This window comes from Cydia fagiglandana, chromosome 3 (assembly GCF_963556715.1).
Source record: "Cydia fagiglandana chromosome 3, ilCydFagi1.1, whole genome shotgun sequence".
Taxonomy (NCBI): domain Eukaryota; kingdom Metazoa; phylum Arthropoda; class Insecta; order Lepidoptera; family Tortricidae; genus Cydia; species Cydia fagiglandana.
The window spans coordinates 1,151,808-1,178,477 of record NC_085934.1 but is presented as its reverse complement, the minus strand read 5'-3'; the positions used below and the strand labels follow the sequence as shown (position 1 = coordinate 1,178,477).

At 36.6% G+C, this 26,670-nt stretch overlaps 1 protein-coding gene across 2 annotated transcripts in view; it reads right to left on the bottom strand.

Annotated features, from left to right (window-relative positions):
* Nucleotides 1–26,670, bottom strand: part of LOC134679811 (uncharacterized MFS-type transporter C09D4.1) — a 90,245-nt gene that overhangs the window by 13,096 nt on the left and 50,479 nt on the right. For both annotated transcript variants that reach the window (XM_063538711.1, XM_063538712.1), the window contains exons 2-3: nt 8,702–8,830; nt 8,459–8,554 (exon numbers count right to left, since the gene is read on the bottom strand). In XM_063538711.1, coding sequence (XP_063394781.1) covers nt 8,459–8,554; nt 8,702–8,830 — 225 coding nt within the window. The remainder of the gene's footprint in view (nt 1–8,458; nt 8,555–8,701; nt 8,831–26,670) is intronic.

The following is a 26,670-nucleotide window of genomic DNA, read 5'->3' as shown; positions in this document are numbered from 1 at the left end:
TTTATGATATCTTCCTTGATATGTAATAATAAAAATAAAATTAATATACCCATTGTCAGCACAGATGGTTCAGTAATAAAATTGTAAATAGGTACCTACATTCACTGAATGCTTACGGACGAAAATGTCATAAAAATATAATGTCCCGTATTTCCGGAAAGGTCCGGGCCCTGTGAATCGAAAGGGTTTGTTGCATAAGCCACTTATAAATGTGATGTTATCTATAAAAAGGGACTTTATTGTCGATGGCGCTTACGACATTACTAACGGTGCTCCGATATAAATAAATGCAATGCCGCGCGACGCTGTGCGGCGTAAGCGCCATCGAAAATAAGGTCCCTTTTCATAGGTAATGCCCCAAATATGATACGAGTTTCTGAGGAAAATATAAATGCTTCTACTTATGTGAAGGTTTTTAAGAGATACTATTTATTTTTAGAAGCTCTTCAGCTGGCGTATTTTGTAGAAATGTTACGACAGTTTTACTTGTATAGGGTCCTTGTGGGTTTGAATAAAAAATATGTGTTTTTTTTTTCGCGGTTTCGGGGTTGGCCCATAGTAAAAGCTTTTCTACCTACATTACATATAGGTGCATTCGTCAGAGCTTGGTCAGTGATAATAAATAAATATCCGCTATCTGACATTAAAGATAGTCACTAATTAAATTGCATGTATATATAGTTGAAATTAACCTAGTTTGCATTGTAAACATCATTACCAATAACATTTTAGAATAACATTTTGTCCAGTAACAATTTTCTTTTGTTCAATAAGGCACTGGTCCCACCGCGAGCTAGTAAGCTATGAGCTATCGGCTATAAACACGAACAAAAGATAAGCACTCCCGTGTAAATAAAAGAGACACGGCGATATTTATAGCTCACCGCTGGGCGAGTAACTATAAATATCGCCGTGTCTCTTTTATTTACACGGGAGTGCTTATCTTTTGTTCGTGTTTATAGCCGATAGCTCATAGCTTACTAGCTCGCGGTGGGACCAGTGCCTATAGGTTGAAATCAAATAAATGAATATTCTCGATACTATAAAACATAACCTTCTATTGTTTTCCTCGTCATGCGAGACTATAATGACATACAACGATTTAGCCATTACGACCTAGCTAGGTACTGTTTCCTGCGCGCCAGCAATTTGATGATTCCGTGTCACGCGCGGGTGATCTACTAAAGGACCTGTTTATCTAAAAACACTATGTAATGGATACTAATTTGTTTTATAATACGGCGGTGGTAAACAAGAATGCAGCCCGCCCGTTGGTAAGCAGTCTCAGTATATAATTATTATGTATTTTAGTGCGAGCGAAATGGCCTGCTATCGAGTTAACGCAATCGCTCACGTAAACGTCAAGTGTCGACTCTAGGTACGGCTACTGTGAGGAACGGACGTAAGACTGAAAACAGACAGAAGTTTTATCAATAGTCAAGTATAGTCCAACAAGAAATTGTAAAAAAAATATTGAGGGGCCGCCACTTTCTACGTGACTGTCACATTTTTGACGTAAAATGCTTAAACTTGGCAAGAATGTAGTATGGGTTTTTTTAGTTGTATTTTATTTCTTTTTTTATGTCACACTATATGCGTAAGTTTATGCATGAACATACATAATGACTCTTTCAAATATTTATGTTAATTTGTAATAAGATTACAAGACCCCGAAATAAACAAACCAGGAAATAAAATGAAATATGAATGCGGATAAGGAAGTAAAAATAAATATTTAGTATGCGGAAGGCGTAAAAGCATACCGAATATACCGATCATGCATCAGAGCCAAAAAGCACTTAAAATTTGTATATGTATGTTTTTTCCGCTGTTGACATTACATAGGTACTTAATTAAAAAAACGTACTTTGTCCTAACTTGAATTCATAAAACAATATTTATTTGTACGAGAGGATAAAGTTGTTCTTTTCACTCCTGATAATATTGACACCCGAAACATTCCAAAACTCGGAGATCTATTCTAATTTAACAATGTGTTATGGATTTAAACTGGTTTTGATACGACTTCGACGATCATCTTGGTAATTGTTTCGCATGCACCAATCAGAGTAAGCAACCGTCAAGGTCCTATCAAAATAAGATCAAACCGTTACAAATATTTAAATTAGAATCGGGTCTTTTGACTATAATATTTTTCATAATAGAAGGGTAGGAATATGACACGCCAAATCTCGCAAAATTGTATTGAAATAACATGAAAAATACAATTGACAGACTGTTATCGTCCCGCGAACTGGTAATCTTAAGGGTCCCACAGATATAAATATAGCATACATAGATAGAGGTACCTACATGAAACATTGCAAGTTATAGCCGTTCAAACAACTTTGTCAGTAGAAGAGTATTGTAATTGGTCGGTTTTGGTAGGTCAGTTAACTAAGTTTATGTTATGGTGACCTATTTTTTAGAAGATGAGTAGCTAGCCGTGCTCATACCTCGTCCATTTCCTCATGATCCAATCGTCACGCGCCCCACCGCTCACAACAATTGGATAATCGCGAGAATCAGACGACCAATTGTACTCCGTGATTTACTGACGACTGGCAATTGTTCCGTGTGCGGGCAACACCGGGTGAGGAAACTGATTACTCACAAATATAGTTGGTCAATCCAATTTGTCAGTCAGTATGAATCAGGAAAACAATACTCATCCTTTTCGTTTGAGTGCCAGTATAGTGTAAGACACAGATAGTATGATTCTCACTGTCTATGATTGAAATAAGACAATCCTTTGACAAACTATAGTAGCCAACTGCAACGGCGGAGTACAGTTCCCATACAAGTTGCAGTCGCGTTGTAGTCCGTCTGTAACGGCCCTAAAACTATTAAATTTGTATTTTATTATACCACATCAGTGGCAATCAAGCATACGGCCTACCTGATGGTAAGTGGTCATCGTAGCCTAAGGATGCGCAACTTCAAGGGCCCCACAAAATGCGCGTTGCTGACCCTTTAAATAAATACTATAGGAAATGATAATTACTAAATGTGGGGAAAATGATAATGCGTTTATCGCTGCGTTTGTAGCGTAAGACAATTTATTGTAAATAACTAACTATTTTGGCTCAGTGATCCAAAGAGAATCTTGGACTCCGAAACGAGAGGTCATTACGATCATTAGATTATCTGATTTAAAATGGGTGTGCGGCAAACGCATCGCGTCGAGTTAGACGCTAAAGGGGCCCACAGATTACCAGTTACTGGACGATATCGATTATCAATCGCCCTGTCAGTTAAACGCAAAAGGTGACAGTTCCGAACAGCTAACAGGCTGATTATCCGGCGAACTGGTAATCTGTGGGCCCTTCACGTTTTTCACATAAAACCACCGCGCACTTCAAAGGTATAACTTTTAAAGAATTGCCTTGCCTCTAAAGACCCAATACTTCCGACCTATTCTTGAGTTGTTTATCTAAAAGGATGATATTGGTTTCTTCCCGTCCCCTTCGGCTCATCCGTCTCCTACATAAAATAAATGCTACACGGATAATGGCACAAGTCAATTACACTTTGTTTGATGTCCTTGCCGTAACTGTGTGACGTGTAATTCTGATAGGCTCAGTAAAACCATCAGGCGTAGCTCACACCGCGATTTCGTCGCGGCGCTGCTAGTACATGCGGCCCACACCAATTTTGGTGTCTGGCAGTACTAGTTGCCACGCACCGCTACGGAACGGTTGCCTGCTTGCGCTTGTGCCACCTTGCGGTCATATAAGTGTCGTAAATAGACGCGTTTTGTTAGAGGGTCGGCCTTCTGTACCTACTATTATTTTTTCTGTGGTAAAACGTCGAGTCTTTGGGACGTCTCCGTAATACAGCTTTGTGCATTATAATAGCAATTGCAGTCAATAGGAAATGAAAAATAAGGTAACTTTACATCAACAGACTAACCAAAGATACCATCAGTCCATCATGCTCCGCGATTGTTGCGCCATTTAGGGTCCTACCAAAATTGGTTGTTCAATACTTACGCTAAACAATTTCCAATTTAGCAAGAACCATGGTATAATAATATACTCCGCCTGTTACTCTCTTCCCGTCATGCGACAGCGCTATATGATAATATGCGATAGCGCTATATATAGCGGTCATGTTATTGTGACGTAGGCTTGTGTCACTCTGGGAAGAGAAGACCATGTTTTATTAGACTATGGCAAGAACCCTAAATGGCATAACAATACCGTGTGGTGACTCTACAACAAAGACAAGGAGTCTTTTTTTATTATTCATGATTCATGATACTTTTAGTAGAGCATATAAAGCAAAAAACATTTTTGCTGCTGACTGTATTTCTGAGATATAAGAAAATTAATAAACCAATCAATTTATTTTTTCTTTCCTTGTACTCGTAATATTAAATCTTATTTTATCACAGTCATAATTCAAGCCAACAGAAAATAAATTACGGCAAATAAGCCAATCTTGCCTTATTACCTGATATCGGCCGTCTTTCCTCAGATATAATAACAGAGGAAAAACAGCGAAATAAGCTGGTTTCCTCTAATAAATATCGATAATCAAATCCGTTGGTTTCGAAAAAAATTTCATTGTATTTTTCACTCAAACACGCGAAGAAAATAAATGTTATTTAAGAAGTGCTTTTATTACTCTTACGGTAGATGCTAGCGGCATTCTAAGGTGCGTGGTAGCTTAGTTAGTAAGTAGAGCGGCGGGCTGGTGTTATGGAGTCGCGAGTTCGAGTCTTGTCCGAGACAGTGAGTTTTTTTACTATTCTAAGCATTGTGGTATATTTTGCAGACGTTTTCGCTTAGCCTAATACAAATAAATTTAATTAAAAGTCCTTTTTCAAGATGGACCAAGCGCGATAAAAAAGTCTAAGTGGATGTTGTTATGGATGGAGTGGACCCTGGCGCTAGGCCGGAAAAACGCTAGGTTTATGAAGATGGATGGACCAGTCTAACTTTGCAGCGATCGATAAAAAGTAGGTTTAAAATCAGTGAAAACACCACAGAAAAGGTAATTTATAATAGTTTGTCAGCATGTAGACAAGTAACTCCCGCACTCCATATAGGTATTTTTATACACATTTATTACCAAACCCAACGAATGTTTAAAGCAATCTGACAATAAAGATACCATGAATGACGTTTTGTAACAGCTAAGAAACATTGTCATATACATTTTTTAAAGGGTTGTCAAATTATTGCGCTGAAGAGTTAGCGTGGTCTAAGAGTGACATTCCATTTCCAACTGCAGCTGCAATACTGTTCATTTTACTATGGAAATTCACTATGACAGCGACGCGTTTCCATAGTAAAATGAACAGTATTGCAGCTGCAGTTGGAAATGGAATGTCACTCTAACTCTACTCTACTATCGTCTTTCGTTTTGAAGGATTAAAAATTATCTGCATAACCTCAGAGGCTTTTAGCTATTATAAAGAATAATAATAAGAAATGTTTTTAGCACAAGAAATACCTAACACAAAACTAAAATTCATTTAGAACATAAATATTTGTGCCAGAAATGTCCTCACTCGGCTTCTTCTCACGTTGTGTATCCTAGGACACACAACGTGACGCCGCTGATTTTCAGTGAGGCCTGGTAAAAGACTAAAGCTAAAACTACTTAATTAGGAGGAAAAACCAAAAAATAATGATTATTCAGTGAATAAAAGTGAGAACAAAGAAATCTAAATGATTGTTTTAGGGCCTCTAATTCTGTGCAGGCTCTTATCTACGTCTGGCAGGACTAGGTCAACAAATACTTAAGTAATTGGTATTTTCCTTGAGCCCCGCTAGCGTGACGCAAATGTCGCAAATCTCCGTGGAAGTAATTTTCTCTATGGCCCGTATTGGATGGACGTATAAATTAGATTACTTCCCACAAGATCCCGCGTTATGAATTATGAAGCATGTATTAGACCTTCCTCGCCTCTATTATTTACGCGTGTTACAGTGGGACCTCGATAACTCAAACTTTGACAAGACGTAAACTCATTAAGGGCCACTTGGACCATCCCACTAACCCAGGGTTAACCGGTTAAACCTCGTAAATTGGTAGGTTCATAAATTGTTACGACAGAATCGGCCTAATGGTCAGATTTCGATTAAACTTCCCCTAAAACAAACTTGGAACAGTCGCAAACTTCTTTCAATTTCAATTCTAAAGGTGTTTCAGCTACGTTCAATGGATTGAAGATAACGGGTTCGAAATAGATGGTTACGGTTATTCAATTGATTCACACCATTTCTAAACTTAAACAGTGGTTACTGAAAAGTTAATTTTGTGATACCTAATAAACTTGTCACCGAAGTGTCAAAACTGAAATTGACTTTATTATGCATATGCACGTAGGTCTATGTTGCTCTGTGTTCTGTGACCAATTAATCCGTCTTTGGCGTTGGACCTGCGGTGCGTATATATCGGTCATTGGCGTCCAAAAGGTTAATGTAAATGATCCTAAGTAATTAATTAAAAAGGTTTACTCTGTAAGGGAGCCTAAATTTAGATTTTAAGGACCCATTAACACTCGGAATACCTTCAACTTCGTCCATTTAACAAGTAGGTACTAAGATACTTCAGCAGCGAAAGGTACATTTAAATCCATTTCAAACTGTTAGAGATGTAAATTAACATTACGATACGTAGAGAGTTTTGTAATATATTGTCTTAACTAAAACTATTTGTCACGTAAGTTTTGAAGTTATCATACATCTATCGTACATCTGTATGTAATATACGGAACTATTCTCAAAATTATAATACTTAATCTTGATATACCGCTGGATTGTACTCATTACTATACTCGTATATATCACTGACAGCACTTAATATACTTTTAGGTACTGTCGGCACTTACAAGTAATACAATGTGAAATGTGAAAAGCGTAAAAATGGCGCCCAGCTCTTTATAGGATTAAGAGCCCCCCCACATCTGGCGTCTTTCGAGCGTCGGCGTCTACAATTCTATGGCCAACGTCGACGCAACGTCGACGCAGCGTCGACGCAACTGCGCAGCGACGTCATTTTCCATAGCGCTGGACCGACGCCGACAGACGCCGACGCTCGAAAGACGCCAGATGTGGGGGGGGGCCTAACGTCGAAAAAATATACGTTCCGTGAAATCAGGAGAGACATTCTATTTTATCCCCGATGAGATAGAGTTAGACCAAGATAAGTCTGCATTGTCTGCAACGATTATGATAGCACAAGTGTTATTTTATACCTACGTAAAACTTGTATGAAAATGATGACGTAAATACCACTTGCACTGGCGTTATTTATGCTATCAAAATCGTTGCAGACTATTCTTGGTCTAACTCTAGTACAGTTTTATCAGTTTTGACTGATTCACGGTTAGTTTCGCACATAAAACCATAGGAATTTTATCCATTAGTACATATTGCTCTCTTATATTCTATTATATAGATCTGGCCCCAATTTCACATCGGTGACAGGTGCGACGAATTGCAAAATCACTATTGCTGACGTCACAGGCATCCATGGGCTACGATTACCACTTACCATCGGGCGGGCCGTATTCCTGTTTGCCACCATCATTGTATTATTTAAAAAAAACTTTATTATATCGGAAATAAACAGATATTTCTCCTGCGAAGTTTTTGACAATTGTCAAAGATTTAGAAGAATTGTAGGTAATTCTTGAATGAGCTATATGTCGGAATTTCGTGACAATTGTAGAGTTTCTTGTGACAATTGTCATAAACTTAGCAAGAGAAATATCTGTTTTTTTCCGATATTATAAAGTTTTTTTAAATAATACAATGATGATGGCAAACAGGAATACGGCCCGCCCGATGGTAAGCGGTAACCGTAGTTCATGGATGCCTGTGACGTCAGCAACAGTGATTTTACAATTCGTCGCACCGTTGGTGAAACAGGGGCCTGGTGTCCGAGCCGAACATCATTGGAGAAACGATAGCCGCCAGACTCCAAATACCGCTTGTACGTTCTAGGTCTACCGCTGGAGAGACAAGCGCAAATAGATCTTAGCGAACTCGGCGCCGTCGACTGGACAGAAACCGCTTTGGAGGGTAGCATGACGGTTTTTGGGGTCGGAGGCCAAGATCCGCTTCGGGTCGTCGCGCCACAACAATAAATAAGTAAGTACCTATTCCTACATAGTTATTTTCATAGTAATTATAAATAAGAGTTTTGGCCAGGTCTCAAATTATACTTCTTTTTTAGCATTAGAAATTAGGTAAACAATCTTGATGTGTCTTTTAATTGAAAAGCACATTTTAAAAATAAGTTACGGCAAATATTATGAATCTAATACGATCATTTATATTCTTCTGCTTTCATTAGTAATAGTTTTTGAATTTTAAAAAGCGTTTTTCAATTAAGACATGTCAAGATCGCTTACCTTCTTGCAAGTTATTTCTAATGCTAAAAAAAACGAACTATAGGTAGGTACTTAATGTCCAATAATACATTATGATGATGAACTTACCTGATTTCCGAAAACTCCAATACTGCACGCCAATGACACCTGATCAGCCCCGAACCACACCGCAGCCAGCCGAGGGGGCACGTTCAGGATGAACACCTGGGAGACAATTTATTGAATCAGACGTTGCTATGCCATACATGATAAAGGTCAATTATCCGGGTCCAAGGAAGGTCAATTATGGGTAAGAACATTTACAAGCTCTTTCGCCGTATCTGGGATATAAAAACAGAGCTAAGTGATTACCTGGGAGATAGCCACAATGGTCTGTCCCGTGAAGCCCAGCCAGAACATGTCCTGAGGCACGGAGAACACCTTCAACCATGCGCCCAGACATGTCCCGAAGGAACCGATGATGGTTGTCACGCGGAGACCCTGGAGACAAAGAAGGAGGGGTTATAGAAAGAGACAAAATATCTGATAAAGATTCATCTTCACCGTCTTCAGACGGTGCTGTGTGGCTTTTAAACCAGATGCCGTCGATTTGAACCCAATAAGTTTCTTATAAGTTATGAATGAATTAACAAATCAATACTTAGGAGTGGAGTGACGAGAAAGGATAGGATATAATTATTAATAAGGATATAATTTATAAGGGGAAGTTTGAAAGTAGCACTGGTAATGGAGAAGATAAGGAGTAGTAGGTTAGCGTGGTATGGGCATGTAATGGGATGATAAATGCCATATAGGCAAGAATAATGTTAGGGATGAATGTTGATGGACGGAGAGCGGATGGTAGATCCAAAAAACGATCGATGGATTGTGTGAAAAAGGATATGAGAAAGAAAGGAGTGAGTGCTGAGGTGACGAAAGATAGAGAGGAGAAATAAAGAGGAAAACATGTTGCGCCGACTGTCGACCTCACATAACGTGCGATAAGGGCAGGAAGAAGACAGGTTGTGCATGGTATCTAATAAAGTTGTTTTTAAATAGCTATTTATATTTTTAGCCTTTCACATAGATAACAGAGTTAGAAGCCGTATGTGAAGACAAGGTGAGATTCAATGAAAGTAGATTAAAGTCAATCTCAATTCAATAAAGTGGTTGAGTGCATGGTGGCTATTACAAAAGTTATCAATCATATATCTACTGTCCGGGATAAATTGATCTCCGATCTCTTAGAGATGTCATGCGTTTAGGAACCAAGCAGTAAGGTAAGGATTTTATCGGTGTAGGTTAAACGTTTTGTGAACTTCGCTGCATTAGTGGTGCACTTCACCATTTTATTAGATTTTGCAATTCGTTTTAGCGGCTTTCAAACGGCTGTGGGAAGCAGATATGCGTATAATGTCGAATTTTTACTACATATTTGAAATGAACTAGACATTTTACGAGCGCTTAAAATGTATCCAATCCAAAGACAAGACTAGGGATAGGTACTGTTCGTCCTTTTTTAGGCTAGGGATTAAAGTGATTTAATTTTATGTTATTCCTTTATTCATTATAATCATATAATGTATTATTAAAACATTAGAGTGTGCATTAATATAGGTAATGAAAAAATAAATTAAACCCTAAAATCAACAAATGAGTAGTAAGATAGGATTTAACAATGAACATTTAATAAGAGCATAACTTAAAATAAAGGATTAAATTATAACAAATAATAATATCTTTTTTTCGGGCCAAATATCGGTTCTTCTAAAAAAAAAGCCTAAATTAAGCCTATATACATAATTATGTTAGTCAATACTTATATTATTATTAATTATCTTTTTAAGGTATCGTTTAAAATTTAAATCGATGTAAAATTTCAGTCTAATACTCCTTTCCTTTAATAATAAATTCTGATTCCCGCCAAGAATCCCAAACTTTGCGTACTTAGTGGAGCGCCGAGCCACTAATAAACCCATTATTACGTCGCGAAAGCAATCAATTTCGGCTCTAAGCCGGAAAGTTGCCGGTTTCCGTCCGATACTGTTTGACGTGGATATAACAAGGTATGCTTTTCTGGATATCAAAGGGGATTTGATTTATTGAATTTGAGTGGATATTTTAAAGTTACAGTTGAACCTAGACTAGGAAGTTTAATCAGATAGTGATTTCTTGACTGAAACACATTGGTTATTTCCATTGTTATAGACTTATATCGACCGGTATTTAGACCGTGATTACCTTATTGTATTGTTTTTGAGCTCCCTATATTTCAACGCAGTTACAAGCATCTTATTAATATCATAATTATAGGTAAGTGTAGTGAAATTAACCGTGAATCACTCAAAACTGTTATTTCCATTCTTATTATTTTCCCTGCAAGTTACCTGCGCACGTAAGTATAATAGTTATTTGTTTTACAAGGGGGCAAAGTTGTTGTTTAACCGCTCGGGCTAATATTGATCCCGAGCAAGCGAAAGATTGCAAAATTGAACCACGAGCGTAGCGAGTGGTTCGAAAAATGGAATCTTGAGCGTTGCGAGGGTTTCAAAGCACGAGGGTGAAACAAAATTTGCCCCCGAGTGAAACACAAAATTTTTCACCACACCAACCCGAAGCAAATATTAAATGTAAAATATCAAACAAAAACAAACCATATCAAATCCAAATTAATGTTATTAAATATTTATCATCCAAAATCATCATTTAAAGGTCAATTCTACCAGCAAACATAAGAAAACAACTCAAAATTTGCATTTGATTAGGTACTTTGCCACACATGTGAATAAAATGCAACTTTGCTATCAGTTTTTGAAGTGCAAAGCAAGCCTTTCCGAGCTGGTCTGGTACAGACTACGCCCTTCGTACAAAAAAAAACCGGGCAAGTGCGAGTCGGACTCGCGCACGAAGGGTTCCGTACCATAATGCAAAAAAAAAACAAAAAAAGCAAAAAAAACGGTCACCCATCCAAGTACTGACCCCTCCCGACGTTGCTTAACTTTGGTCAAAAATCACGTTTGTTGTATGGGAGCCCCATTTAAATCTTTATTTTATTCTGTTTTTAGAATTTCTGTTTCAAATTCTGTTTTTGTTATTTGTTGTTATAGCGGCAACAGAAATACATCATCTGTGAAAATTTCAACTGTCTAGCTATTACGGTTCGTGAGATACAGCCTGGTGACAGACGGACGGACGGACGGACGGACGGACGGACGGACAGCGAAGTCTTAGTAATAGGGTCCCGTTTTACCCTTTGGGTACGGAACCCTAAAAATACGCAATAAAACGTTATAGCTATACGATTACGAAATTGGAAAAATTTTATGGCAATATATTTTATATGTACCATAGGTACTAGTTCAAATAATTGCAATCATTTTGGAGTAACGAATAATTGCAATTATTTGGAAGTAAGTACTCAAACTCAAACTCATCATTAAAATAATTATTTTCATGATGCCTAATGCCGACGCCGTCAAATTATTATTATGTTTTTGTTAAAAAGAAACCCATCATTTAAAATAATAGCGCAACAAATTTCAATTTGTTTATTTTTCCTGTCGAATAGTTTTCGGTATATAATTCATAATAATTATCGTTGTGTAATTTTTTACAGGGTGTAGCTTTGTTTCTTTTTAAAAGTAAAGGAATGTCTCCTTTAAGTAAAATGAGCCAGCTTAGTAGTTTCCCTCCAGGGCCCGACTTATCTTTCCACACTGTATTCCATACGACAACCGGAACAAAATAAAATAACTGATTATAAATGGCAATGGCAGCAGCAGCGGCGCTGCAAGGACCATTTCCGAGCTATAAAACCACTTTGCCTAATGAAATGGCGGAGGTGCGAACAATATTCTGTGAAAGAGCAATTTGGACGTAACAGCGGTGATATATTTACTGCTAATCCTTTTTTTATTTGACTCATTTGTTTTCACTTTACTACGGCAAAGCGAAAAGTTAAAGAGTTAATTATAATTTTAGACTAAACAAATTAAGTCAATCGATTAGTCCGTATAACTCGTTTGATTTTCAAACTTTTTACTTGTCAATTATTAAAGTTAATGGTTTATCATGTCGCACCGACAGATTTTAATCAAAATAATTTGACAGCCCTATTTATTTAGACAGAATTAATTATTTATTTGCCAGCCTAGGCCGGCTAAGATCGGACAACTAAAACTCATATTAGCCAGCAACACTAGGGGCCTATACCACGAAACTTACAATTACAATTTACAAGTGACAAGTTACAAATATGTATTTAGTACAACTGGACATATCACAAAATTTACAAATGACTAAATTGTAATGGAAAATGTATACAAATATGTAAATTGTCGCGACTAATCTACAATTACGCGTATCACAAAATATTACAATTTACAAGAAATTTTCCGGAAAATTTGACAATTTTGTAATTAATAAGTACATTCTAGGAAGCTTTGCAAGATTTCATTTGGTGATTTGTAAATACATACCTACCTTATTCGGTCTTGAACATAGCAATTTTATCAAGTTATAAATTGTTAGTCAAATTCTGAATGACGCGCATTATTTTAAGGAAAACAAGGAAATGAACACCAAGAATCCTTAATTATGGTTATAATCTGTCTGTTGACAATTACGAGTAAATAAACCGGAGATTACAAACGACATAAACGCTTAAGTAGATAATCATATAATTTTGTAATAACGTGTAATTTCGTTTACTAAATTTTTAACTCTCGTACGGTGTATGAATGTACTTACCTGCAATATACATTATAACTCTTCGAAGGCCGCAAAAATATGTGACACGCTCTTATGGTTCTACAAATAAAATCTTGTCAGATATTTTTGAGGCCTTCGTTGTGTAACATAATATTGCAGGTGACTGTGCTACTTCGTAACTTGCCCTAAAGTCTGGCGGAAATTAAAAAATATATGTATAAACCATTTTATAGGTCAATAAAATCCATTTTGTATTTGAAAGATTTTTTTATATATAAATAATAATAAATAAATGCACGCGCGAATGATAACAAAATAAAATCATTTTGATATCAGAATCTAGGTTCGACTTAGCCCCCTTGTCAATCATAAATATATACCCAGTCACTATGCTCCCATTATAAGGGCCGATACAGACGGCGACTACAATTTGTATGGGAACTGGCCGCGTAGCCAAGATGCCAATCGCTCACGCTCCGAAGCGATCGAAACGCAACTGTCACTGTCGTACTAATATGGAAGAGTGATAGAGAGACATAAAGCTTTTCGTTGTCGAAGCGATAGCGATTGTAACCTTGGCTAGGCCGGCAGCACGCCGACGTTGCAGTTGGCGTGGAGTCCGTCTGTACCGGCTCGTAAGGGGCTCTCTGATTACCAGTCTACCGGACAATATCGGCCTGTCAGTTAAAGCAAAAATTGACAGTTCCGAACAACTGACAGGCTGATATCGTCCGGCGAACTGGTAATCTGCGGGCTGTGGCCCCGTTTTTTTTTTTTTTATTATGAATGGGCTTACTCATGCCCACAGACTAGCCGAGGCGTAGACGTGGCCTACGATGGAGCGAGCTCGCCCAGAAGGTGCCTGTTCACTCTTGATTTGAAGGTTGCCGGGTTATAAGAACACGGAAATATAGACGCCGGCAAGGAATTCCATTCCTTGGCAGTGCGCATAAGGAAAGTAGAAGCAAAGCGCTTCGTGCGAATTGGTGGAATATCTACCAAGTAAGGATGGAAACCGGCCGTGCGTCTAAAAGTCCGATGGTAGAATGGGGACGGTGGAATGAGCTCGTGTAGCTCTTGGGCACACTCCCCGAAGTGCAACTGTTTAGCCGCTATTAGCGTTTTGGTTGCCACACCGCTACCAGGAAATGGCAATATGGATACCGATTACCGATTACCGCGATACCGATTAAATCGTTCGAAAATATGCTGTTTAAGTGTAGGTAATATAATGATAAAATCTACGACTTTATAAGCTGTGATAAAAGTCATTAACCCGGAATGCAACCAAATCACCAATCTCTGATTATTACGGATTAGGTATATAAATATTGAAGACATCTGTTTAGTACAGTGGCAGATATATCGGAGCGGCCAAAGTGCTCACAAATATCTGAGCACGCCTCTATTGTCAAGGCGTTAGAGTGCGTGTTCAGATATTGTGAACACCTTGGCCGCTCCGATATATCTGATGGCGACTGTACAGTACCTACAGCAGAAGGAGCGAAGCGCTTCCGCTCATAGAGCTTATTTTATTTTACACTTTTCGAAGTCAGTTTTTCTAAAATCATTAATTTTCCTTGAGGCTTTGCCCGGTAAAACTAATAACAAAACAATTCAACAGAAAAAAAAGTGAAATAAAATTATCTACCATACCAGGCAAGTTCAAACTCGTTCTCTGCCTGTCGCGGGTTCTCTCAACGAGTTGTACAGCAGGCATGGCTAAACGCGCATGCGAATTCCAAAAATTCGCAAATTCGCACAAAGGGCCTACCACGAACCACATTCGACATGTTGCCTCTCTGTCGCACTTGTAAATTCGTACGTAAGTGTGACAGGGAGACAACCCGTCGAACGGGGTTCGCGGTAGGCTCTCAGTTTATCGCTTCCTTAATACAATGCAATAAACGAAACAATACCAGAAATATACAGGGAAAATCATTTCTCGATCTGTGAAGGTCTAGTCTTTTGTACGACGACAAAGGCACATTTGTCATTAATTGGAAAGTAAACGATTATTTACTTCTCTGCAGATCTATTTACGTAAACAAAAGAGTATTGTAATAACATTATCAATGTTTTCATTCATTCGTTATTTGAATGAGCGCAGTCATGAGCGAATATCGGCGGGGTGTCTATAAAAATTATAAAGTCATTGATCCGGGACTACGGCAGGCGACAGTTCATTCCAAAGTCGCTCATTCAATCAATTGAAAGAGTTAATAAATTGCCTAATAATTGAAGTAAGCAATGCGCGAATTGAATGATTGCTATTAGCATTATCTAGGCGCTATACCTACTTTAGCTGCTGGCACTAATTCCACGCAGACGAAGTCGCGGGCAAAAGCTAGTGTTGTTACATATCTCGGTGCCTATTTTGATGTACAGTCGAAAGTTTTCATTTATGACCCATTTTGTACGTCGTCACAGTGACAATGATATGAGGGGTCTCTAGGGTCATAAATTAATAGTTTCGATTTCTAGCGTATTACCATAGCTATGGTAATACGCTTACTTAGTTATACCAAAAGGTATCCATGAAAATTCATCTCCCAAAATTACACCCACCAATATTATTCACAAACTTAAGTAATCAACAATTATGCAAATGGCTTCATAATTTTCCATAGCTTTCTGACGAATGATAAGGGGCAAGTTAAATAAAAGCTTGTAAAAGTTTTCGACAAAAATTTCACTTTTGGTACAAGCTTTTATTTCCGACTGTACTTTTTTTCCACAGGCAACTAATACTCATCGAGACAATTCTAAAAACCCCAAACACAATTAGGTTTCGTTGTTTTGTCACAGAGTTCCTATGGCCACTTCGGGTCTCCATCATCAGATCAGATGACACCATAATATTGCATTGTCACCCGACTTACGAATGTATGCAAAATTTCAGCTCAATCGGAAACCGGGAAGTGGATCAAATTTCACTTGCAAGATTTGATTACACACAGACAGACAGACAGGCAACGGTCAGATGAAACTAAATAAAAGCTTGTAATATAAAGAGCGAGGATAAAATGTTGCATAAGTACAAATCCTTTGAAACTGTCTGCATTTGAGCTTAGAATGAATCTTAACGAAGCGTCCTAGAAACGCTGTGGTCTTTTGAAGTGCATAAAAATGAGATCGCTTTCCTCAGTTGCTAGTTTTTAGGGTTCCGTACCCAAAGGGTAAAAACGGGACCCTATAACTAAGACTCCGCTGTTCGTCTGTCCGTCTGTCTGTCACGAGGCTGTATCTCATGAACAGTAGGTTTCTGTTGTAGCTATAACAACAAATACTAAAAAGTACGGAACTTTTGGTGGATGAGTCTGAATCGCACTTGTCCGGCTTTTTAATTTAAGGTTTTGCCAATGTTAGGCAAAATCAACTTCAAACAAAAAAAATGATAATTTTCGTATCTGTGTGGACGACTACTATATTTATGGGACACATACTATTCATGGCCTCTTAAGAATAAGACTTATATTGGCTTATTTCTTTCTGCCTTGTCTATCTCTATAAAGTGCAGTTTCACATCCGCTGACTATCCGTTTGCATTCAGGCTCTCTGGTTTAGACTTTCCGCGCCAATGCTTCTTGAAATGTTTGCATGGCAATTCATTGTTGTGTCGGCGTGTGTTCTTTGGTACCTAACTTGTGTGGGACGTTTGGTGCTTTGAAACAGCGTAAAAGGATCTTACAAAGCACAGATACGAGTAGGTGGGTAATATGTCTTTTCAACTAGGTAGGTAGGTTCTTTATGATTGAGGTATCTTTATTCTATTATTTCTATTTGATACCGTCGGTATAAAAGTAGGATTTAGTCTTATGTTGCTGAGATTAGAGTTTCCGGTTGGTGCTACATCTATTGTCACTTGACAGTACTACTACTACTCAGTCTTTCCGTGACCACAGCTGGTGCAACTCAGCTGAAACGTCGGAATTAAAGGTAAAAACAATGAAATTATATCGCGGTAGACCCGTTTGTGTAATTAAATATGTGTACAAAACGCGAGAGTTTAAAGTGTTATAAGTACTACTACTGCTACTTAAAGTACTATCAGTACAGTAAAGTAATACCGCTACTCGGTGCTAATAGATGTCGACTATGAAAATACTAATATTTTTGGTACCAAAACTGTTTCATGGAGTGAACACTCTTGTCTTACTATTGTAGGGTTTTTGGTATTTAGCATACCTACTTAATTCGTTTTTATTATTAAGGGTAGTTTGAAATTGAAAGACTGTTATTGGTTGGGTATAAAAAGAAACTACACTCGGCCGACGGGTCTCAGTTGGTTGTTGAGTCGTGCTAGCGAACGTTTGTCATAAGATGAGGTTATTGTGAATTGGAACAAGACAAGAAAATAAATGGATAATTATATTCAAGGGTGTTGTTATTTTACACTTCAGAAGTGTGCAGAACGTAAGTACACGCCTACTGTTATTACTTATGGATTTAGTGAGATAACTGATAACAAACATGACCCTTATTTTGAGCTTTGAGATAATTAAATATACAAATTCTAATGGATTACGTAAGAAATATGGTACTGGTAACATTTTTATTTAATTTAAATAAGTACCTACATAATATTATGATGATTATGATTATAGGCTATCTAATTGCATAAGATAAGAATATATATGCGTCAGTTGGTCGAGAATTCAAAGTAACCACCATACCACCGACAGCTGGGTGTATAATAAATGTTCAGTTAACAAAATCAAGTACCTACACTACACGTGTTGAAATTAGGCAGAATATGTCAACGCGTGGGTCTTGAATCTTGATATATGTGTCGGTTATGGAGTGTTAAAGGGTGCCTTAATTTTAATTATTTTTCACTACGGCGCATAGTTTCAGAGATAAATTGATATTTATGATTTAAAACCAGGTCTCTCAAATTGATTGATGATTGAGTTTTGATTTTGATCCTTAATGTTAAAATTTGTGGAATATAAATAGATGACTACTATGCAAACGGGGCATTAAAGGGGGCTTGATTTTTCATTCATTTTTTGCTACGACGCACGTTTTTAAGATAAATGAATGTTTATAATTTGAACTACCATTAAACATAATTGTATGTATATAATAAAATTGCTTTAAAGTTTATAAGGTATTATAATATAGTATATAGGTACCTATATGTAACACCGGATACTTTTGCGTTTCATGCCGAGTTGTTGGAGAATATGGCTGACGATGACTCATGATGATCAACGGCGCTTGCAAATACCAGAAGTCTCGGTCTTCGCGAAAGAGAATGTAGCTGGAATTACAGCGGCAGTGAAAAAGGAATCCAGAGTGAAGCAGAGTCCTGTTGTGAAAGTCTGGAGTAACCCCGCTTCGACAGCCTTAGCGAGGGGCACGCGCCACTGGATATCAGGTCATGTACACCTACTTTTACTATTATATTATGAATGATTTGATATGATAATGTGTTGGATACCGTGAACTGATTTAAAAACGGAGACTTCATCTCATTCATCGACAATCTAGCACATATTGAGTTGAGAGAAAAATAAATTTGATGAACCGATAGAAAACTATTACTTGTGTATCAATTATGAGAAAAATTTGCCTAAATATATCAATGCGATATAATAACGCGTATAGATTGCATCTTAAATATGTATATATCTTACGATCGATGAGTGGTTCCCACCCTAACCATTTGACCGACTTTTGTGATTTCTAATGGAGCTGCAAGGAAGCTCCACATTTATAATCCCATGTAATTATAAACAAAATTAGACAATAATTAGCTCATTAACGGCACATTTCCTGTGAATCGATTTGTTGATTTATTGATCAAATATCTAGTATCTAGTATCGAGTTTCGCGTATCGTGTATCGAAGTTATCAATCAAAGAGATGGAATTATTGAATTATCGAGCTATTGAATTTTAGAACTGTGGAATTATTCTACCCTTAGAATTATCGAGTTGTTGGATTACTGAATTGAGTAGGTAATTGAATTATCGAACTATAAAAAGCTGGATTTGTTTTAATTAATGAGTTATTGGATTAATGGGTTATTTGATTAGTGAGTTATTTGATTAGTGAGTTATTCGATTAATGAGTTTTAATGAGTTTCGATTAATGAGTTTTAATGAGTTTCGATTAATGAGTTTCGATTAATGAGTTTTAATGAGTTTCGATTAATGAGTTTTAATGAGTTTCGATTAATGAGTTTTAATGAGTTTCGTTTAATGAGTTTTAATGAGTTTCGATTAATGAGTTTTAATGAGTTTCGATTAATGAGTTTTAATGAGTTTCGATTAATGAGTTTTAATGAGTTTCGATTAATGAGTTTTAATGAGTTTCGATTAATGAGTTTTAATGAGTTTCGATTAATGAGTTTTAATGAGTTTCGATTAATGAGTTTTAATGAGTTTCGATTAATGAGTTTTAATGAGTTTCGATTAATGAGTTTTGGATTAAGTCATTGAAGTATCGAGTCATTGAAGTATCGAGTCATTGAAGTATCGAGTCATTGAAGTATCGAGTCATTGAAGTATCGAGTCATTGAAGTATCGAGTCATTGAAGTATCGAGTCATTGAAGTATCGAGTCATTGAAGTATCGAGTCATTGAATTATCGAGTCATTGAGTTATCGAGTTATTGAATTATCGACTTATTGAGTTATCGAATTATTGAGTTATCGAATTATTGAGTTATCGAATTATTGAGTTATCGAGTTATTGAGTTATTGAGTTATCGAGTTATTGAGTTATCGAGTTATTGAGTTATCGAGTTATTGAGTTATCGAGTTATTGAGTTATCGAGTTATTGAGTTATCGAGTTATTGAGTTATCGAGTTATTGAGTTATCGAGTTATTGAGTTATCGAGTTATTGAGTTATCGAGTTATTGAGTTATCGAGTTATTGAGTTATCTAGTTATTGAGTTATCGAGTTATTGAGTTATCGAATTATTGAGTTATCGAATTATTGAGGTATCGAATTATTGAGGTATCGAATTATTGAGTTATCGATTTATTGAGTTATCGAGTCATTGAATTATTGAGTCATTGAATTATTGAGTCATTGAGTTATTGAATTATTGAGTTATTGAATTATTGAGTTATTGAATTATTGAGTTATTGAGTTATTGAATTATTGAGTTATTGAATTATTGAGTTATTGAATTATTGAGTTATTGAATTATTGCGTTATTGAATTATTGAGTTATTGAATTATTGAGTTATTGAATTATTGAGTTATTGAATTATTGAGTTATTGAATTATTGAGTTATTGAATTATTGAGTTATTGAATTATTGAGTTATTGAATTATTGAGTTATTGAATTATTGAGTTATTGAATTATTGAGTTATTGAATTATTGAGTTATTGAATTATTGAGTTATTGAATTATTGAGTTATTGAATTATTGAGTTATTGAATTATTGAGTTATTGAATTATTGAGTTATTGAATTATTGATTTATTGAATTATTGAGTTATTGAATTATTGAGTTATTGAATTATTGAGTTATTGAATTATTGAGTTATTGAATTATTGAGTTATTGAATTATTGAGTTATTGAATTATTGAGTTATTGAATTATTGAGTTATTGAATTATCGAGTTATTGAATTATCGAGTTATTGAATTATCGAGTTATTGAATTATCGAGTTATTGAATTATCGAGTTATTGAATTATCGAGTTATTGAATTATCGAGTTATTGAATTATCGAGTTATTGAATTATTGAGTTGTTGAATCACTGAATTGTTGAATCACTGAATTGTTGAATCACTGAATTATTGAATTGTTGAATCACTGAATTATTGAATTGTTGAATCACTGAATTATTGAATTGTTGAATCACTGAATTATTGAATTGTTGAATCACTGAATTATTGAATTGTTGAATCACTGAATTATTGAATTGTTGAATCACTGAATTATTGAATTGTTGAATCACTGAATTATTGAATTGTTGAATCACTGAATTATTGAATCGTTGAATAACTGAATTATTGAATCGTTGAATAACTGAATTAATAGGTTATTGCAGTTAATGTTACAGCATTACATTGAAATGAAAGCGATAATGAAGACTGCATGGTTGAACCTGTTTGTACTTACGAGAACTTGATTTGGTTCGTAAGCTACTAGAACAGAACACCACAATTAAACCGAGATCAAGGAGGATTGATAGCCTCTTATTGATTATATTATTATGTGTTAATCAAACTTGAATAAAATAGATTAGTTTATAATTATTTTCTTGTATAACCTTGTACGTTATCAAATAATAATAGATTACCAATGAGGCAGTTTAAAAAAAAAAGAGATTTTAAATCAACTGGGAGGTTATTAAAGACACGTATTACGGTAATGAATTCACTTTTATACTTTTACTTATTGTTGAACTTGAAAAGTTTAGTTCTTAGTTCTTAGTATTTTCCATTGTGTTTACAAAAAAGGCGAAGCTCCAGTATCTATATCTATAGATCTATAGATCTCAGTTAACGCAAGTAGTTTTATTTCCTTGAAGAAATCTGAGTGGATAGTGGTAGTGTAAATGATACATGATCTCTGAGTGGATAGTGGTAGTGTAAATGAAATATGTTGCGTGAGTAGTTTTCTTACAACATAACATAATTACGTCATCGTAACCCCAGTAGTTAAATGATACCATATTTAAGGTACGAAATATGCGATGCCATAGTAAACATTTTTGAGGGCATTTTTAGAACAAGTTAGAAGGTACGGGTAAGTAAAGCATAACAGGTTTTTGCAGTTCTATCGTTTATGTCTGCCGTGTCACATTTAAAACGTATAATTTATTTTAATTTATGAAAAACAACTAACGTGTAAAAAAAATATTACTGATCCTTTTTCTACGGAAACAGACCTAAGTGCTATGTTTATTCCCGAACTGTGCGATTTGGTATTCTATAAAGTTGAAATTTAGGTTTATAGACTTCAGTTATTTTACAACAACATCTAGTGTAGTATTAATATACTGTTCAAGTCTTTCATAAAACAATATGCATATTATAAAAATAAATCTAATGGTCTTGAAATCCCAACGCGTCTTGCAATTGATGAAACTTTGTCAGCTTGGATAAATCCTAACAATCTAGAATATACGACATATACGATACGACATATATAGAATATACGATATATACGATATACAATATTTCTCTGAAAACATTGGGAGGGGAGCTATTACAGGTTTTTAGTTGCCAATTTGATGATTGAATTGATGCATTGATAATGGAAACGTAATAGGTCAAGTTGTACACAATAAGGTCCCAGTTTTACACATGTTTTGCATATGAATATATGAAGTTAATTATCGCTGTTATTCATCATAGTTAATATTTTATAAATTATAATCAGGGTTAAAGTTATTGAAAGGTTCTCAGGAAATATTCCTGTCTCAAGAGTGAGGTTTATAATTGATGATTTCTTGACATGATATTTGAAAATGATGTTGAACCCACGAGAATTTGATTTGATTCATGTGCTGACACAGCTAAGTAAGATAATAATAAAGTTTTGAACTGGTTCGTATTCTATATGGCAGGAAGATTGATAGTGTCTTCAGTCACGAGAATTGAATTGGTTCGTGTACTGTTTAATAGAGATGTTTCAGTCACGAGAATTGAATTGGTTCGTGTACTGTTTAATAGAGATGTTTCAGTCACGAGAATTGAATTGGTTCGTGTACTGTCTACCTGCAGATAGAGATGATCAATACATCTGTTACCCTGAATTACTTAGTAAATGTTGGATATTTTTAGCAAATGGAGCGCCGCACCTCTACCGGCGTCCCTCGCTTCGCGTGACACTGACACCAGGAGCCAGAAGCAAGTACAGTCAACAGGCGATGACTGAGCCGCCTCCAGCAGGAGCCCGCCTCGCGCCGCCAGAGTCCGGTTGCGAGCCACCTCCAGCAGGAGCCCGCCTCGCGCCGCCAGAGTCCGGTGCGAGCCGTCTCCAACAGGAGCCCGCCTCGCGCCGCCAGAGTCCGGTGCGAGCCGTCTTCAACAGGAGCCCGCCTCGCGCCGCCAGAGTCCGGTGCGAGCCGTCTCCAACAGGAGCCCGCCTCGCGCCGCCAGAGTCCGGTGCGAGCCGTCTCCAACAGGAGCCCGCCTCGCGCCGCCAGAGTCCGGTTGCGGGCCGCCTCCAGCAGGAGCCCGCCTCGCGCCGGCGCCGCCAGAGGCCGGTGCGCGTCTAGAGCACGGCGACCGCCGCTCCGCGCTCCCGTGCCCCGGCCGCGCCGCAGCGCGCGCGCTCACCTCCAGAGCCAGGGCCCTTCTCACCACTCGACGGTCGTCCATTCTGATGACATCGGTGTCGGCCTCTGGTCGATGTCGAATGGATGTCTCCGGCAGAAGAGTAACAATTTTAACCCTTCGTATGCCTTAGTCAAAATTTACTACTGAATTAATAAAACCTTGAAATTGTAAATTATAGTCCAAATTGTGTGGTACATATACGGGACCAGGCATACGAAAGGTTATTCACACGATGTTTTCGAGATTTTGATATGCTGATGACTGATTGAAACTGTTTTAAGCCACGAGAAAATGATCGGTTCGTGTGCTGACACAAATAAGTAGTAGGTGCGAGAATAGAACTGGTTCGTATCCTATACATTAACTCTGATCGCAAGAAATTGATCGGTTTGCGATTAGTGTATCCACTGTTAAGTATGCGTAGTCTGTCGGCCAAGTGTAGGGTTTCCACCTGGCACGTGTATGAGGACATACACGGAGTCAGGATGGACGAGTGTAGGGTTTTTGGTATTTAGCATACCTACTTAATTCGTTTTTATTATTAAGGGTAGTTTGAAATTGAAAGACTGTTATTGGTTGGGTATAAAAAGAAACTACACTCGGCCGACGGGTCTCAGTTGGTTGTTGAGTCGTGCTAGCGAACGTTTGTCATAAGATGAGGTTATTGTGAATTGGAACAAGACAAGAAAATAAATGGATAATTATATTCAAGGGTGTTGTTATTTTACACTATATTTCTCTATGACCCGTGATAGTGAAAAAACTGAAGAAAGTAGAAAATAACAACATACACTCATGGACCAATTTAGAGGAACGCAAAAAATAATAACTACCTACTTACTAAATAATTTTGAAATTACTTTAGGTGCTGCAATCCAGTAACTTGTCCACGAGTAAATATGACCATAGTGGCACAGAAGTCTATCCAAGTGTATTCCTATTAGTATGTTCATAAGAAAATATTATGAGAACATCTTTTTCAAACACGGAGGTAAAATATTTGCAGTTATACATATACTCAGACTTGTTACATCGTCGAATTTTAAATATTATGTACAATTTAGCACTTCCAAATTGTAACATTGCTAACAGCTTTTGTCAATATCCATTACAAGTCAATTCTTCCTATTTATACTGAATCTTGCTTTAGATTTACTCAAACTGTTATTTTATGATGGCTAAATTGAGGTTTTATTTATGTTGCACGTCAAAAAATCGCAATAATATTATTAGGCAAGTATGGGTCGCGGTTTAAACTTCTTCGTCAGTCTGCCTGCGATCAAGTTTGTAATGTCACATTCGAAACATCACGAGAATCTATAGACCCTACAGTTTATCAATTAAGTAGGTAAAGAGGTTTTTGGCAAAATTTAAATTTTTGGTACCTATTAGGTTTTTATCGCTGACTGTACTTTTCTTTCAGGCAACAATTATAAACACCCCAAACACAATTAGATTGCGATGTTTTATCAAAAAATTCCTATGGCCACCTGCTGTCTCCATCATCAGATCAGCTCCATGGTACCATAATATTGCACAGTCCCCCGACTCACATATGTATTCAAATTTTCGAGAAGTGGGTCAAATTTAACTTGCAAGATTTGACCTTTGTCACAAACATACGTTACATACTCGTACATTGCAAATTCATAAAAAGCTTGTAAAATATTTAATTACATAAACGGGTCTACCGCGATATAATTTCATTGTTTTTACTTTTAATTCCGACGTTTCAGCTGAGTTGCACCAGCTGTGGTCACGGCACGGTAAAAACAATGAAATTATATCGCGGTAGACCCGTTTGTGTAATTAAATATGTGTACAAAACGCGAGAGTTTAAAGTGTTAAGGTTGTAAAATGTCATCAGATACATCCGATGAAGATGAAAGGACAGCAGCGGAGGCTTACAGAACCCTGAAAAGGATTACAATAGTCAAAAAACTTCTAGCAAATATTACATTTAGCTATTAGGCTACTTTGCATGGAGTCACAATGACAATACATCATGACTTTGATATTGCTATTGTGACAGTTTCACAATGGCTAATTCAATTTGCCAGAGCGGATTATGGCATGTCTGTGGTTTTAATTGTACAGTCTAGATCACAATGTATAGTACTACGAGTAGATATAGGTATATCGATGTATCCAACCTTTTCCGATTTAAGTATATGTGCATAAAGAAAACTTATAATAATATAAACATGTAACATCGCCCACACTGTCCATCGGTCTTAACTGCAGGTGGACCTAATGCCTTTTGTAAAGGTGACAGTCCATTTCCAACGACAGCTGCATTACTGTTCATTTTAAAATGGAAATTGACAATAACAGCGACGCGTTCAGTACCGCTAGTGCAGCTGCGGTTAGAAATGAAATGTTACCATAATCATCTGAGACAGTTCAAAGTACTTCGGCAAACTTATCCGTATGAGGAATTTCTTCCAGACTTCCAAAACTTAATTTCTATAATATTAACATCTTTTGTATTTTAACTATGAAAAATTAAGTGAAAATTATTAAGAAAATAGACAAAATAGAAGTTGTGTCGTTAGGCACTTTCTTATTAGGTAGGTAAGAGTTTGTAGATTTTATTTGGTACAATAATTATGTCATGTCATGAGCTTGATTATACAGTGTGTAAATCAAATACGGGCAATAAATTAAACCATATAGGTATAGAATTTATCCGTCTAATCATTAGGAAGGTTTATTACCTATTTTTTTTAATTTACAGAGCAGCAATCCCACTAACCCGGGGTTAACGGTTAACTGCCAACAGGCATTGATAGTTACTTTAAAAAGCTCGTACCCCGTAATTTGTCTGGAATTACATTGCGGGCTGAATTATTAAGTAAGTAAGTAAACATCCTTTATTCCACCATAAAGTTAGAAAAATAAATACAAAAAGCGAAATACAAGCTGAAGACTATTAGGTAACAACAGGCGGTCTTAAAAAAAGCTCGCTTTGTCTGGAACCTTTGGGTAGCAGGAAAGTTAAGTTATTATTTTGTATGTTTAAAATTTTCATTGTATTTCTAAGAAAAAATTATTTCAACATACTTCTTAGCTTATGTTAACCACCGTTTAAATACGCTCGTATTGAATTAACACACTGTATAAAACGAGGAAAAAACTTTTATCTGTACATCTAATTAACCGAATTAAAAACTAAGTTGCTTGCATTAAAATGGCCTTGCAATCTAACTGCAAGGAGATAAAATGTTCAATTTGCAGTAAATCTCTAAAGTCGACAAGGCACATAATAGTTCCAGGTTCACGCGCTAGTAAGATTGTAGCTTTTATTTTAGAACTAGCGACCCGCCCCGGCTTCGCACGGGTTACACAAAACCGTAATAAATTGTACATACAA